General features: G+C 42.4%; 1 protein-coding gene across 2 annotated transcripts in view; it reads left to right on the top strand.

The window, feature by feature from the left end:
* reln (reelin) overlaps positions 1-15720 on the top strand; it is a 106289-nt gene that overhangs the window by 26383 nt on the left and 64186 nt on the right. For both annotated transcript variants that reach the window (XM_028584835.1, XM_028584834.1), the window contains exon 2: positions 987-1094. Coding sequence is in view for 1 of the 2 variants with exons in the window: in XM_028584834.1 (XP_028440635.1) it covers positions 987-1094 (108 nt within the window). In the remaining variant the exon portion in view is untranslated. The remainder of the gene's footprint in view (positions 1-986; positions 1095-15720) is intronic.

The raw sequence follows: 15720 nt of genomic DNA, 5'->3' as shown, positions 1-15720 counted from the left end.
GTATTTTTGTGGGATTGTGTTCTCCTTTGAGCCACAGACTGTTCCCCTGTGCTCTGATCTGTCTGGCTGGAAGCAGTCCAGTGGCTGAGCTCTTTTCCTCCAGTGATGTAGCTGGCTCTGTGGTCCCGTCACTCAAGGCCTTTGTTTACTGGGTAGATCAATAGTTAACTTGCCGCTGGATACACTAAGCTGTAGATCTGTAAAGCTGAATAATAGACCTCTGGCAGTTTTCTGCTCTGCTGCTGTTTGTGGTGACCTGTGATGAATGGAGGTTTAGCAAAGCGATCAGGGTTACAGCCAATTAGTTCATCAGTCTCTTCTAATATGGTTGTCAATAGGGACAGGGTTTGTTTAAAGCACTGTGATTTGTTCAGGATGAGTTAGATTACATTCTTGAGCCGTTGGCCGTGAGACAAACAGTGTGGGGATCATATTGTTTTTTTGTTCAACTACTTTTAAAAGTGACTCAAACCTCCATTTATCAGGCTCCTGTGTGTGTGTGTGTGTGTGTGTGTGTGTGTGTGTGTGTGTGTGTGTGTGTGTGTGTGTGTGTGTGTGTGTGTGTGTGTGTGTGTGTGTGTGTGTGTGTGTGCGCGTGCATGCATGTGTTTGGTCTCATTGGCCTCCCTGTTATGGTCACTTTACATGTCCATGTGTTAACACCTGAGCTCTGTGCTTATTACAAGCAGGATGTTAAGGAACTGTAGTGTGTATACACTTCCAGACTTCCTTTCCACTCGCATGTTCATCACATCTCTGACAATTTATCAGCGGTAAATTACAGTTTATCTTCCAGTCCTCTTGAAATAAAGGGTCACTAAAGAATAAGAGGTTAATTAATTCTATTTCACAATTTCCATTTGTGAAACAATTTCTGTTTTGCTTTGCTTCTTTATGACATAACCAACTGGATGTGGAATTGCAGTAACATTGTAGCTTTAGAGTAACACCAATGTTAAACATCTTCCTTTTTTCTCTCTCTGCAGTAACCATCTCTACTAGTGTGTCCTTTGATGGTCTGCTGGTAACTGGCCTCTACACATCCACACCAGTCCAGTCGGCTCCCATCCCTGCTCCAGCCGCCTTTGGCTTTGGTAAGTCTTCATAAGATACCACTGTAGGCTGTTCAGAGTGGTTTCCTCACCCATGATCTTCATGCCAATACAAGCTCCTCATTAAATGAGCAACTTAGATTTGCAATTAGCACAAACAAACTCTTAGATCATCTAAATAATCATCTAAATAGTATCTTAGTGCTGGGACTATGGAGTATCACAGTGAGCATGACCCAGCTCAGTTATCCATATCCGTTTCCAGAATAAGCATAAGACCACTTCCCCTCTCCTGTTGTGACAGGCCGTGATGGATGAGGAGTGGGGATGATGTGACCATGGTTTTGGCCAGATGTGTTTTCATTGATGCTTGAGAGAAGAAAAACAGAAAACTGAATATGACATGAGGAAAGGACATTGGCGAACAAAGCAGAAAAAGTATACAAGGCCTCTGAGAGACAAAACCTGACTTCAAATAATAAAAAAGAGAATATTAATGATCACCAGGGCAGCTGGTCAGATGTTGAGTTGCAAAAAAGGTGCAGCAGTCCCGTTGCACTGGATTTGTTTTTATACTGTATGATTACAATAGTAAGACGTCATCCATGGATAATGATTTTGGAAAACAATTTAGTTTAATTTTATTGTTGGTTTGCTATAGAAATGGTTACCTCTTCATGATATATTTGTATTCTAGTTATCAAATTATAGTTTTCATTTTTTAACATTATTAGCATTTTTTCTTTGCACCGTCATGTGCAGCTGTGTGTTATAATTAAAGTTAAATGTAGTCCTAAAATTATTTTGAAAAGAAGAGTACAATGAGGATTTTTTAGACTCAGATGAAGTGTGTGCGGATGGAGCCCCTGTGTGCAGGGGTGGGGGCTCTCATTGGGGCATGGATCGGCCATAAAGAACTCCTCAGAGAACAGGGCTACTGGCCCAGAACTGCTGCCCAGCGTGCTCACTTATCCTGACTAGCTCCACTGTTCTTCAGACGCTGACTTCACCCCGGCCAGGGCAGCTCTTCACTCTTGGCAGCCCTGCTTACTGGGGGAGGCATCCAAGCAAGGATTGCGTCACCTTTGCTTCACTCTCATTAATTTGAAAAGTTTTAAGAGAAAGGCTACACAGACTGATAGGTAGCAGCTTGTGGAACTGTTAGTTTCTCCATGGTGTGTGTTTAAAGTCTACAAAGCCTTCGGTAACAGTATGTGTAATCTGCTAAGCAGCGATGCCATCCAGGTTTCACAGCACCAGTCAATCAGTCTGTCCCCAGCTGAAGTGCTCTCTGCACTGTGTCTCGCTGCTCTGATTCTCCTGCATCCTCTCCCAGTGTGGGCTTCAGGACTCCATGGAGCTACATAGAATCAATGTTGTCATAAAGGCAAAACAGAGGGTTGATTCATTACTGCCACCTCTTCTTAGTGCCCATTGTGGGACTCTAGGTTTTACTTTTTCTTTACATTATTTGTCTGCACAATTATTAGGTGGATGGGATTTTCATGAGACAACCTCCATACAGTACATACTAGGGGTGTGACGAGACACTCAGCTCACGAGACAATACAATATTGGGTTTACGAGAACGAGACAAGATTTTAACACTATATTGAAGAAAACTTTAATGACAAAATATGACTGGTCTTTTATTCAATCGAAAGTCACAAAATGAAAAACAAGTACTGTGAAAGGTTTTGCCACAAACTCAGATGACTGGATTCTCTCCTGTATAACTAACTTCTTCAGACCCAATAACTGTGGCGTGAGCTTCTAACTTCTAATTAAAGCTGTGTGTGACCTTCTAACTGAACTTCTTTAGTTTCCTTAAATAACAAATAAAAGTAAAGTCTTATTTTTTAAAGTGCAAACCTTATTCAAAGTAGTAGATAGATCGATAGATAGATAGATAGATAGATAGATAGATGGACTATTAATCCCAAATTGGGAAATTACTCTGTTACAAGCAGCAAGTTGCAAGGACAAACACTCACACACCTAAAGAAAAACAAGAAATATACTAGAAATAATAAATAAGATAAAAAAAGATTAAAATTAAAAAGGATAGCTAATGCCAGATAAAAAAAAATGCCAGAACAACTACTGGAAAAAAAAATCCACACTGATTTTCCATTATATGGAATATTATTATTAAGTTTGCATTACATTTCATACTAGGTGGTATTAAAAAGGTCTTAAAAAGTCTTAAATTTAACTTGAAGAATCCTGGGGGTATCCTAGAGGGAGAGCGAGAGCGGCGGTACCCTCTAACATTCTAACACTGGGTTTTACAGGCAGCTTTTTTCCATTTGCAACTCCGCTTAACTCAGAGTCAACTTTAAAGAACGGGTGGGGAGATCAATGCTAATTTCGAGGTCAAAGCCATGCTGGCTGCTGGTCTGCACTCATTTTAATATCGTCACACCTCTAGTACATACATACCCTACACAGCCTGGCTGGTCTGCAGAGCATAGTCCATGGCAGTGTGTCACATCTGAGGAGAGAAGGTTCTTCAACCTTGGGAGGGCTGAAGAGGGATGCTCCCAGAGAGAGAGAGAGAGAGCATCATCAATGAGCTCATGGAAACCAAGTGGCATTGCTGTTCATAAGAGAGCCAGTGTTTAAGGAAAATGCTTTGAAGATAATGGAGTGGAACAATTATGGAACAAAACACAGCTTTGTGGCCCTTGTTGTTTTGAGGATCTTTGAGGACAATATGGTCACGGGGGAGTTTTATGATCCCAGTGTTTAGTGTAGAGGGTCCAAGATAGGGTGTGGCTCTAATCCCCCTCAATGGAGGCACGTAGGGGACACGGATACACATGGACAGCAACATGCATAAACACACATCACATTCAATAAAGAAATACTCATCCACTCACTCTCTGAAGCCCATACACACACTCCAGCTGTGTACAGCTGCTAGAGCGGCGGCTGGCTGGGGTAACATGTGGTTGACAGATGTATCGGTGCGGGAAATAACATGAACTCCAGCACGGGAAAAATGAAACCTCACTGCACACACAGCCAGCGCAGGATCGCACACAGTGAGAAGATCAGTGGTTTTTGAGATTTGAAATCATAAGATAATGCTAAGCAAGTAGAGAGGGAACACTTTTAAATTAGTAGATATTTTATTTCTGCTGGTTTGATGTCAGTGGAGAGAAAGCGGCTATGTAAAAGAAAGACAAAGACAGACATACAGTATTGTGAGCATGAATGGTTTGAAACAGAGAAAAATGAAGATGGAATAAACAGATAAAGGCAGGAAGCTGTGGAGACAGACAGGTCAGTATTTGTACACTGTGTGGGGATGTCTCGTGGTTGGTGTGGTCAGAGCTGTTGCAGCGAGCAGACAGGACGACTGCACGTCGACCTCCAAAGAGAGAATTCCCCTCGGCCTTCCGTGTCACACTTGACTGCTTTTTATGGAAAACTCCAGTGCACGACCACACTGCATGCAAATATACATGCTCTATCACTGGTCCTACTTTTTCTTTGTGTGTTGTGTTTGTTCTGTTTTTGATCTGTCACATGCACTAATGTAGAGACCTTCACACGTACACAAAAAGACACAACAACATGGAGACAGAGAAGTGAGACTTTTATTGCCTTCCACTCCCTCTGAACAACAATGCTCTTCACAATACATTAGTAATAAAATATGAAGCTTTAAGGGACTGACTTTTTATTGTGTCGTCAGAACACCCACTCGTCAAATTAACTCAAGTCTAATAGAGCCATTGGGGTGGCAATCAGGGTAATCTGAGGAATGCCATATTTTCGGCTTCTGGGCTGAGCTGCGGCTCCGGTTGCCCAAGGCTCATTCTTTCACTGCCTAAAGGCATGGGATCCCCCCTACTAGCCGCTGGGTGGCTAACCACAAACCTTTATGATGCTGTAATTGCTTTGCTATGGCTAGCGCATAATCAGACAAACTGAAGCTAAAAACAATGTTATGTTGGGAAGCCTGGCCCGCTTGAGAGAGGGAGAACACAGGAGTGTAAATTGACTGTGGTTTTTATAAATGTGCCCATAAGGTGCCTGATAAACCAGTCTGGCTGAGGCACAGACGCAACAATTATCCTATTTCAAGGGGCTGGAAGGAAAGACTCAACATGTCGTTGTGGGAAAGATTCATTCAGTCACAACATGCAGGAAATGGATACGGTAGAGTGTGTAAGGTGATTCATTTCATTATATCTTGTAGTCTAGTTTGACAATCTAATTGCTCATCGGAGACCTTTGCAACATGTTTTACAGTGAAACTTTTAGACTCCACACGTGTGTGTGTGTGTGTGTGTGTGTGTGTGTGTGTGTGTGTGTGTGTGTGTGTGTGTGTGTGTGTGTGTGTGTGTGTGTGTGTGTGTGTGTGTGTGTGTAACGTGCGTGGAGAAAAGCAACTTGAGTCTGAACTGACTCAGCTGCTGGAGAATTCCAACTTCTGCTTCATGTTTTTCCCTCCTTTGACTTTTATTCCATTAAGAGCACTTTCTTTCCATTCCAGCCTCTTGGCTTTCTGAAAGAACCTCACACAGCTTTCAAAATAGCGTTTTCAAAGATTTTATGATGAAAACAATGACTTTTGTACATTGTCATAATTTGAATGTATTTGGTTGGAGTTTAGATGAGAACAGTTTGCTGTTGTAAGTCGCACAGCAATGATGAGGTGATGTATTGGACCCCACAGACCAGGGCATGTATGGAAAGAAATGTCACATCTGGTCGGATTTGTATTGCTCCCCTAATGGCAAAATGTTTTCCATCACATCATTATCCATTCAAACACAAGACAAAACAAGTATTCATTCTAAATGTCTCTAGATATTTCATAATTACAATGATGAAGAAAAGGCACTTGAAGGGAGGAGAGAGCTTTGAAAATAGACAGAAGAGGGAAATGGATAGGCGAAAATGCCAACATGGGGCTGACAAAGTGTTTGAGATTAAGGAAATGAGTTTGAGTGGAGAGTGAAAGGAGAACATTGAAGAAAGTGTGCATGAAAAATGGCAAAGAGGGACCAATGAAAAGGAGACAGTATGTGAATGATATAAGGAGGGGAAGAAGATGAGATGATGGCGTTTCATCACTCCCTCTGACGGAGTGGCTGATTGGTGTTGCCGTGCCAATGCTGAGCTACTGAGAAACTGGTCATTGATGGATAGCGCGTTTGCAAGGGTGATGTTTGTTTTGTCGTTAATCTGCATATTTGTATGTATTTGCGGGGTGGTTGGCTTCTGCTAGCAAGGATCTGTCCCCATCTCAATATGATGGATCTGGCGGTCTGACAAAATGGACAGCTTAGTGACAGGGACATCCAGCCGACACTGTCCCCATGACGGATGGGTTCATGCTATCACACAGCCCGATTAAAGATGAAATCCTGCTGCACCTTGACCTCTGGAGGCGGGGCCAGATAGGGTGTGCAGCCAGAAGTGTAATCATACCATACACACATTTAACAGGTCCCATGCGGAAATAGAAACATATGGAAATACACAATCGTGAATGGTCTTTCCTTCTCATTATGCACAATTATGCATTCAAATCATGATATCCACACACTCATCCATCTCAAGGCTGAAGGTTGGCTGTCTGTGCCCTCCTGCCACCAAGCCAGATTGAATGTCAGTCAAAATGTCAGACTATGAGAGATGGCAGCTCATCATGTCAGTATTTACAGAGACACACTCACAGGTGTGATTCCTCCTGAACAAAGCCTTGTTTTGGAAGCACTAACAGTCCCAGGAGTGCAGAAGTGTGCTTCTGCATACCCCTTCCATCAATGGGATGAGTAGAAAAACTGAGATGGTTAGAGTTACTGTGTAGGGAGAGATTGAGGATAAAGAGGAATGATATAGAGAAAGGATGGTGCAGGGAGGAAAGAAGGGGCGAAGGAAGGGGTTCCCATGGGGAGAGCTGCTGTCAGTCCCTAGGAGACTTCAAACACACTGCAGCCCTGTGATCAACCTGCTCCCTGGCTCTCAGCTGACAGCTCCCTGACTGTGCCGCTTAGACTCCTTCATGCACGCACGCACACACACACACACACACACACACACACACACACACACACACACACACACACACACACACTCACATATACACTTGCTTGCTACCATGAGAGCTCTCACACTCACTGATTTATCCACTCATACCACAACACATTCAAATTCCATTGACATACGCACGCTCATGCTGCTTCTCACACTTAGGATGCTTGTCTGTGACACATTTGCTCTGACATCCAACCTTGTAATAACCTTGGACAATGCCAATGTTCCTCTGTTAAAACTCTGTGAAGGACATCGCACAGTCTCAAACTGTTGCTCCTGAACTATGGGCTGAACAGAGGCAAGGTGGTGCTGGTGGTGTTGGTGATGATGTTGATAATGATAATGACTTATCTAAGTCATTACTCCTTCTCTGCTCAGGGCTGAGGCACCCAAAGGCAAGATCCCTCCTGATGATGAATTCATTAGTGCAGAAGATGAAATGAGTTGTCAGGGGCAGGGTTATGTATGGGAGGTGATTTGTGTTCTCTGCGGCACAGTGTTGAGATCGCCTTGCTGTAAATCTCCCTGCTTTGCTGGCACAGGACTTTCCCACCCCTTGCACCCAGACTGAGCCTCTGTTCTGTCCCTCACATTGCCCGGCATGTCCTCCCCCACCAATCTCACAATGCCTAGAAGCTGCTAACAGGTGGCTAAACATTTGGGTGCTCTCACAGTCCAGAGTATTGCTTGGATGATTATGCACATCACAAGTCATGTAGCTTCTTTCAATGTGCAAAGCCTCCTTAGAAGCGAAAACCAACACCACCTCCAATGGATTCAAACAGAATACAAAATAATTTATTAATTTAAGGTAGACCCACAGCAGACTCTGAACAAGTGCAGTAGTTTTGGCTATACATCCCAACAGCGTAGGTCTTGTGATGGTACAGTAGACCTGCTGGAGCAGTGCTGCTGGGAATTTGCTTGTTCACTCAGTGTACACTAGCTCTCTTGGAAAACACAGCCCCTTCTTTGAACTCCCACAGCTTCACTAGGTGTGCTTACATTTGTATGTGGTATTCAGCATGTCTGTGCTCATGTATATGTGCATCTATTTGTGTGTGTGTGTGTGTGTGTGTGTGTGTGTGTGTGTGTGTGTGTGTGTGTGTGTTTATATTTGCTTTTTATGAGAGCGCACATACTTGTATGCACATGCTGGGCATCTGAGTGCTTTTCCTTTCCTGCTGTATTTTCTACATCCAAATGTATGGTAAAAAAAAAAAGGTCCAGGGTGGCCGAGAGAGCATAAAGAGGGGAAAGCAGGAGCTGCACTGACTGCGATAGAGATTTCAAAGTGGTGTGTGAGATGTTGGCCAGTTTTTTAATGTTATTATTATTTTTTTGTTCTGCAGGAGAGAGCAGCAGGCGTAGGCTGTTTCTCCCATGTGTGGTCTCTCTTGAGCAGAGCAATGTTATTTTCTGCCATGCAGAGAGGTTGGTTACAAGCCAGAGAGAATGAGAGAGGAGAGAGAAATAAAGATAGAATAAAGACAGAGAGAGCTTTGACTCAAAGACTGCTCAGTTTGACACATTTCTGTAAACACTAGTGGGTTTGCATCATTTCAACAAAGAGTCAAGCTGACTTTGAAATGTATCTTTGTTGTGTTGTGATATAAAACTCCTTATACTCTATACCTCCACATGCACCTTGCAAGTGTGTGGGCATCTGTGGGTTTGGTGTGCAAACTGCGAGAAAGTGATTTAACAAAGCCTTCTCCACAAAGTGCAAGCCATCCGGGCTGCACTCTGCGTTCTATTCATTTTTAAAGTTCCCTTGCAGAGAGTATTAGAAAAACGGGAAGTGCTCTCTGACTCTGTGAGACGAGCATCTTGGTGGTTCTACTGGTTAATCACTGTAGGGCCCTGCTGGATCTGGCCCTACACCCTCTAAAAGCCTCAGAGAATAACAGGAATGCTCCACTGACTGGCCCATTTTTTTTTTATTATTTATATTAGATACAAGTTATCTGTGAACAACTCACTCAGATTCAACCTGACCCATATTTTGGCAGTGAAAATAGTTGATGACCTTCTCTGTGTTTCGCCCTCCTTACGAGAGCCAGGCTGTTGCCGTGATTAGTTAACTGCCTCCCAGCATTCCTCTGTCAGTCCAGGCTCAGCTCCAGCCTCCTCCATCAACACATTTAGGTACACACACATACTGTACATACACACACATGCAAATACAGCACAGGCACCGTGCCTTGCTTTCCCTAGGCTTTCCACTGGCTCCTCACCTGTCGCCGCAGGTCTCTATTTCTCATACTCAACATGTGTGTCAGGACAGAGCCTGCAACACCACCGCCTTGTTTATTTGCTGCATTGACGGGTGGGGAGCAGGGACGTGGTTGCAAGAAATTAGCACAAGTCAAATCAGATTAATTAATCCCCAGCTCAAACTATTAGCCGAGGAGTCGTGTTGAATTAAAAATCAAATTAGCCCTGGCGCCTGTTGTTAAAGCTGTGGCGTGTGCCTGCCAAGCTACAATGACACACACCCACAGAAGCCTGCCGCTCATGGGCTTCACTGACGGATGGACGTATGGATGGATGGATGGATGGAGGGGTGGAAGAAGAAATTGGTGCTCAAGGACTGGAGTTGTGGGGGAAGGGGAGTTTGGTGACTTTGCCACCCAGTGTGGTAAGCTTCTCCTGGGGCACAGAGCTGGCTGTCCTCCACTGGGTGCTGCTCCATAGGCCTCACACTAGCAATCAGCAGGCTCGGCTATGTCACTCCAGTTAGGCCTTTCAGCAACATTTCACCCTGATGGTTTACATAACTCACACAAACATCTTGAGCCTGGGACTGAACCCAGTTTTAATCAAGCCCCTGTTTCTCAACCTGACTCTAAAAATGTTTTTGACTCTATCAAATACATAAAAGGAAGCAAAAGGGAAATTCTGTTTTCATACAACTTGGGTCTGTGCCCATGTTGTCTCCTTACATATACCTACGCTTTCCGTCTCTGCGAGATTAGGAATGATTGAGATTTCTCTTGGCACAGCTACCAGAAGACTTACAACTTTCAGACACGTTGCTCACGTCACATTTATGTTGTCTCTCTCAGTTGGAGGCTGCGCAGTAACGCTAGCGCTCACCGGAAAAGTGCTTCTAATAGCCTTCACTGGTCTCTGTCCAGAGCAACGGGGTCTGTTGGTCCATTCTTATACAGTATGCTGTCTATGGCCAGACTCTCTGTACAAATGAAAAGCTAAAAAATAAGACCCAATTTGTAACAAAATTGGAATTTTCATGGTACTGTTACAGTGTATTATTTGCATGCACCTGCATGTATACATGCATTTGGATATACTATATGTGTGTTTGAGAGTATGTGAGTGTGCCTTTGAGATGGATTGCATGGCTGTGCAGAGATGTAGAAGTCTCATCTATTATACAGGGTGGGGCTCCAAAACACACAACACTTGTTTGATTCATTTCAATTATGACACATTAGTTCAGGGGGGTATATTGTGCTCCAGTAGTGTTCCTGTATTCCATTTATCATTCACGCTTGTATGGCTTGTAGCTCTTGATCAATGAAAGGAAGCAGTATGCAGCCTCTAACAATGAACTAAATGTTTATTTTCTTCAGTCATTGGTTTTGATAGATGTAAAGGGCACATTACACAAGAAGAAGCAATTATAAAATGTATTTATATTAAATAATTGTTCATGTATGACCATATGTTGTGTACAGTACTTTTTCTCATTCAGCTGGTTAGAGCCATACTGGCAGCTCCTACAATAAGCCCTAGCTTTTTATGTTTGTGTGTGTGTGTGTGTGTGTGTGTGTGTGTGTGTGTGTGTGTGTGTGTGTGTGTGTGTGTGTGTGTGTGTGTGTGTGTGTGTCCTTGCCTTAGGAGTTTATGGATGATGGATGACGGATGCTATGAGATACAATGGAAGCCTAAATGAAAGAGCAATTGTTCTGCAAATGTATGCATATGGGCAAAAATTGGTCTGGTGCTTACGGCCAGGGCATGAATACGTACATTTTTTATCTATACACAAACGGCTTCTTTCACAGAACATTCAATTGAACACATGGAAAAATATATTAATGTAAACATATACATATTCACAGTAAGTCTGTCATATACACTCTCGTGCATGCTCACCTACACGCATATACAGCTCAGCAGACCTCCAGGTGTCCTTTACTGCCAGTTAAACTGTCTTTCATTCATAAGGAAAACCTCTCCCCCTCACATTTTCCCACAGAGTCTCATACCCCATTTCCCCCTGGCCACTGGCATCTTTCACCACCCATATTAACACACAGCTTCCTCCTGGCAAAGCTGTGCCAGACCCCTGCCATCACCACAACGCTGCCAACCTGTCTCCATGGTAGTGATTGGCAGATGCTGAGATGGATGCTCGTTGCAGCCAATAGCAGATCAGAGTTAGGATGCCATGCGCCGTGAGACCCTGCAGTGGCCCGACTGACCAGCTGAGGATGGTGTTGAGAAGCGTCGGTGAATGCAACACAACAGGCGCACACAAACGCACACACACATAGCATGGGATCATTCAGCAGCACAAAGCGTATGGGGTCCCTACTCAGGCTGTCAGTACTGTTGTGATGTATCATTTATGTTGCCATTGTGTGGCCTTCTCTTGAAACATGTTGACAGAGGCATTATTCTGGCTTTTGACAGATTCCCATACATTCACAGGATTTTAATAACACATGTTAATGCTCCAATAGGTTTATGACAGGTTTTAAGAATTACCGCATGAAATATGAGCCTTTAATTGGCCTGCTCTCCAAATTATCTGGGGTGGTATACATTGAATTTCTAAGTCTGAGTCTAAGAGGGAGAATGATCACTGCTTATATGGCTATTATCTCTCTGTCTGAGTGTGCACATAGACACACACGCACACAAGATGCCTGGAAGACAAAAGATGTGCAGCGTAAACATTAATCTGTGCTTTTTAAATGAGACCCATTTTTCTGTGTTTAATCAAAAAAGTATATAGTGAGTGGTAACAAATATAAATTCTTAAGACAAAAATCAAATAACCTAATCTTCTTCTTACAGCACATTACGTTACTTCATAGGAATTCATTTCATTTCATTAACGCTCCGAGCAAACTGCTACGCATACATGCATTTTAATATTCTGTTTGTGGTTGATTATGTATCTGTGTGTGCAGGCGTACAGGGTCATAAAAATGCATGTGCGCTTATGGTTGTGCAGTATGTGCTTTAGCATTGAACATAAATTCACTAAACATGAATTCATTAATAACACTTGCTCCAGTGAAGTTGCACCAGTTTATTACAGTTTTTTCCGATTGCTAAACGACAGTGGGCACAACTGGAGTCACATGTGCAAAACTCAAACTACCAACAGTCACATGAGCTAAACAGTTCACATCACCTGCAAAACAGGCTCAGTGCAGCCAATCACTCTGCACAAGCCTCACTGAGATAACACACACTGTCACTCAGAACACACTCAGGGTAAAAACACTAGCGTCAAACACCAATACAGAAATTACAAACTTTTTCATCTTTACAGTTTGAACAATTTGAGTAACTTTTACACTACTCAATAGTTTATTTAAGGACAAAATATAGATTGTATAGCATACTAATTTTTACATAAGGTAAAAAAGAAGGAATGAAAATCAGCAGTTTTCTTCAATATAGTATTTTGTCTCTAGTAATTTATGGAATTACTGGGGAAAACAAACTAAAGGTACATACGTAACAGTACCAAAGAATAGTGTGACTAATAGTGTGACTCCAGCATCATGTGGCAAGTTTTCTTCATCACATTGGATGTCTGCATCATCTCTAAATACAAATGAATGTGGTGTTTCTATTGCTTTCACCATTACTTTCAGAAAAACAGTAAGAACGCAGTTTTACTATTGTAAAGATATAGTGTTTTTTACTTTTTTTATGGCTGTGTACATAACCTCAGACATCTTACCTGGACATATTGGTATTTTTGCTCTTTTACCTGTTTCTCTCAAACAGTACAGTGTATAATTGTTTCTTTCTTATTTTGTGTTTGTATACAAAAAAAGGCTTTCTGAGCTTTCTCTGTATAAATACCGTATATGTTCACTTTAGGCTTTTAGGCTTTCAGCTAAAATTGCAATCAGCAGTGTTTGATAGGCACCAGACTGAAATCTAGGCTATTCTGTTTTGAATGTGTGGTTAACAGTTTTGACAGCAGTGTGTTAGCATTTGAACAAAGTGCTGTAAATCTACAGTGTTGTGCACGTTGTGGTTAAAGTCATGGGATAAGTGTGTAGAGTTCTGAAAACTGTGTTCAAGCAATGAAAAACGATCTAGAGTTTGGTCCACATGAACTGCTGCTGTGCAGACTGTAGTTAGAGTTTTGCACGTGACTCCAGTTGTGCCCACTGTCGTTTAGCAATCGAAAAAAATTGTATATCAACTGTTGATAGAAAGGAACCAACAAGCACCCTGATTCATTTTACCTTTAGGACTAAAGTGCATTTTCCCACTGCCTTCGTGTCAGTTGGAAAACTAGTAAGAAAAACATGTTTAAATGGTTTTTAGAAAACATTTATCAGGAATGGATAGAGTCAAATTACAGACAGATCAGTCAAACTAGTAGTTTTGTGTTGCTCTCCAAGCCAGACATTGCTGAAGGACAATTGTGAAATGAGTGCAAAATCCAGTAGCTATGTACTGACCAGATGTCAAATGGTGTGTATAAACTCTGAGTGATTCTCGTAAATGTGCATATCAATTTGAATGTTGCCTCTCAAATCCTCGCAACTCTGCCACAAAACCTAACTATCAGTTGGTTCTAATGCCAGTTAGACCGGCTCCTGCTGGTCCTACAGTGTGAAGTCGCTGCCAGGCTGAGCCACCGATTGCCCATCTGCTCCATCAGAGAGAATTCTCACTCCATCTATTTGACTTGTTTTGAGCTTGGCTGTGGAAAAGCTCATTAGCTTTGCAAAGTGAGATATAAAGACAGATAAAAAATGCTGGGTCCAAACACAGATGTGATTTGAAGTGTTGTGTAGAGGGGGAACATGTGAAGAACAAGTCTTTACTGGAGATATGGGCAGGCTGAATATGAATACATAATTACCAGCACAGATTGATGTCGAGGTGACAGCCCTACAACCAACATACTATGACCCTTACAATTCTGACACACCCATTTCCTGTGTGTTTTTGAATAAGTTTGTGTGTGGGCATGCCCAAGGATGCATATATAGATGTGTGTGTGTGGGTGTGTGTGTTTATATTTATGAAACATGCCCAGTCACACCGTGGGAGTTAGCAGGTCATCTTCCCTTGAGATTAATCACTGCCGACAGCTCATAAATGCCCAATCTGCATGTGAAAGAACTGCATGTGTTTGCGTGTAAGAGCGCGATCGTGCATGCACATATTTGCATGTGTGCATTTGACTGTGGATGTGTGGTTGCAACAGTCCTTCAAGATCCCTCTGTGGCTGTTTATTGAATTAGAAGTGGCCTCTGCTGATACTTATCTAACATGCAGTATGAATGGATCACCCATGGCATTTGTGCTGCAGCTACAACTTCTGTCATCGTCAGCTCATTAGGTGTTTCTGCATGCGGCTGATTGTTTGCTAACGAGTTCAAATGTGGAGAACAAACAATCATAGTTGATGAAGCATAAATGGTGGCCACTAAAAACTAAACGTTTTTAAATGTTTTTTTTCATTTTGTGGAAAGAGGTTAAAAGCCAAAAAAGTAGCAAGTTGTTCCTTTCATTCAGCCGATTACTTTGGGTTTTGATACAACTGCATCAAGTACTGTAATTACTGTAAAGTAAGAGAATTTGGGGGGGATCAAGAGTGAGAAAAGAGGAGATGAACAAAGCACAAAATATTAACAGAAAAGAAAACAAGCAGTGGCCGGGTTGGCTCAGTGGGTAGAGCAGGCGCACATGTACTGAGAGGTTTATGCCTCGACGCAGATGTCCAGGGTGAGAATCCGACCCCCTCTCTCCCCAAAAAAATTATCTTTAAAAAAAGAAAGAAAAAAAGAAAAGAAAACAAGCACATGAAGCAAAGATAAGATCAGTCACATATGTTACCAGAGATCAGGTACCAGAGATGCTGTAAAAAAAAAAAAAGAATAAATTATTAACAGTAATAAAATAACAGTTTTTAAAGTTGGTGTGACCCCAGTGTATAAGGACACAGGAAGAGCTTTGTTATATGTTTTCATTTCACAATGACGAAAGAGCCTTTATGTTTTTTTCTGCCCAGGTTCACTACAGCTTGTTGCTTGTTGGAACATTTGGATCTCAGTGAATAATAGGGATTTTCTCTCTCTCTCTCTCTCTCTCTCTCTCTCTCTCTCTCTCTCTCTCTCTCTCTCTCTCTCTCTCTCTCTCTCACCCGGACATGAAAGGGACTAGTTTTGTTATTTGCATTTTTACGCCTGAGTGTATTTTTCAAGTGGGAATAGAAATTCTGTGAGCAGTGTCGAGTCCCAGCGCTGCTGTGTCCTGGAGTGCATCAGTCTGCCTTTTCATCTTCACCCTAGCCTAACTGCTCTCTGCTTCTCTTTAGCCATATCCTCTCTCTACCCCTCTCTGTCTGCTGCTATTTTCTTTGTTTTCCTAATTT

The sequence above is a fragment of the Perca flavescens genome, chromosome 8, assembly GCF_004354835.1.
Source record: "Perca flavescens isolate YP-PL-M2 chromosome 8, PFLA_1.0, whole genome shotgun sequence".
Classification (NCBI taxonomy): Eukaryota; Metazoa; Chordata; class Actinopteri; order Perciformes; family Percidae; genus Perca; species Perca flavescens.
This window is presented reverse-complemented; position numbering and strand designations above follow the sequence as displayed.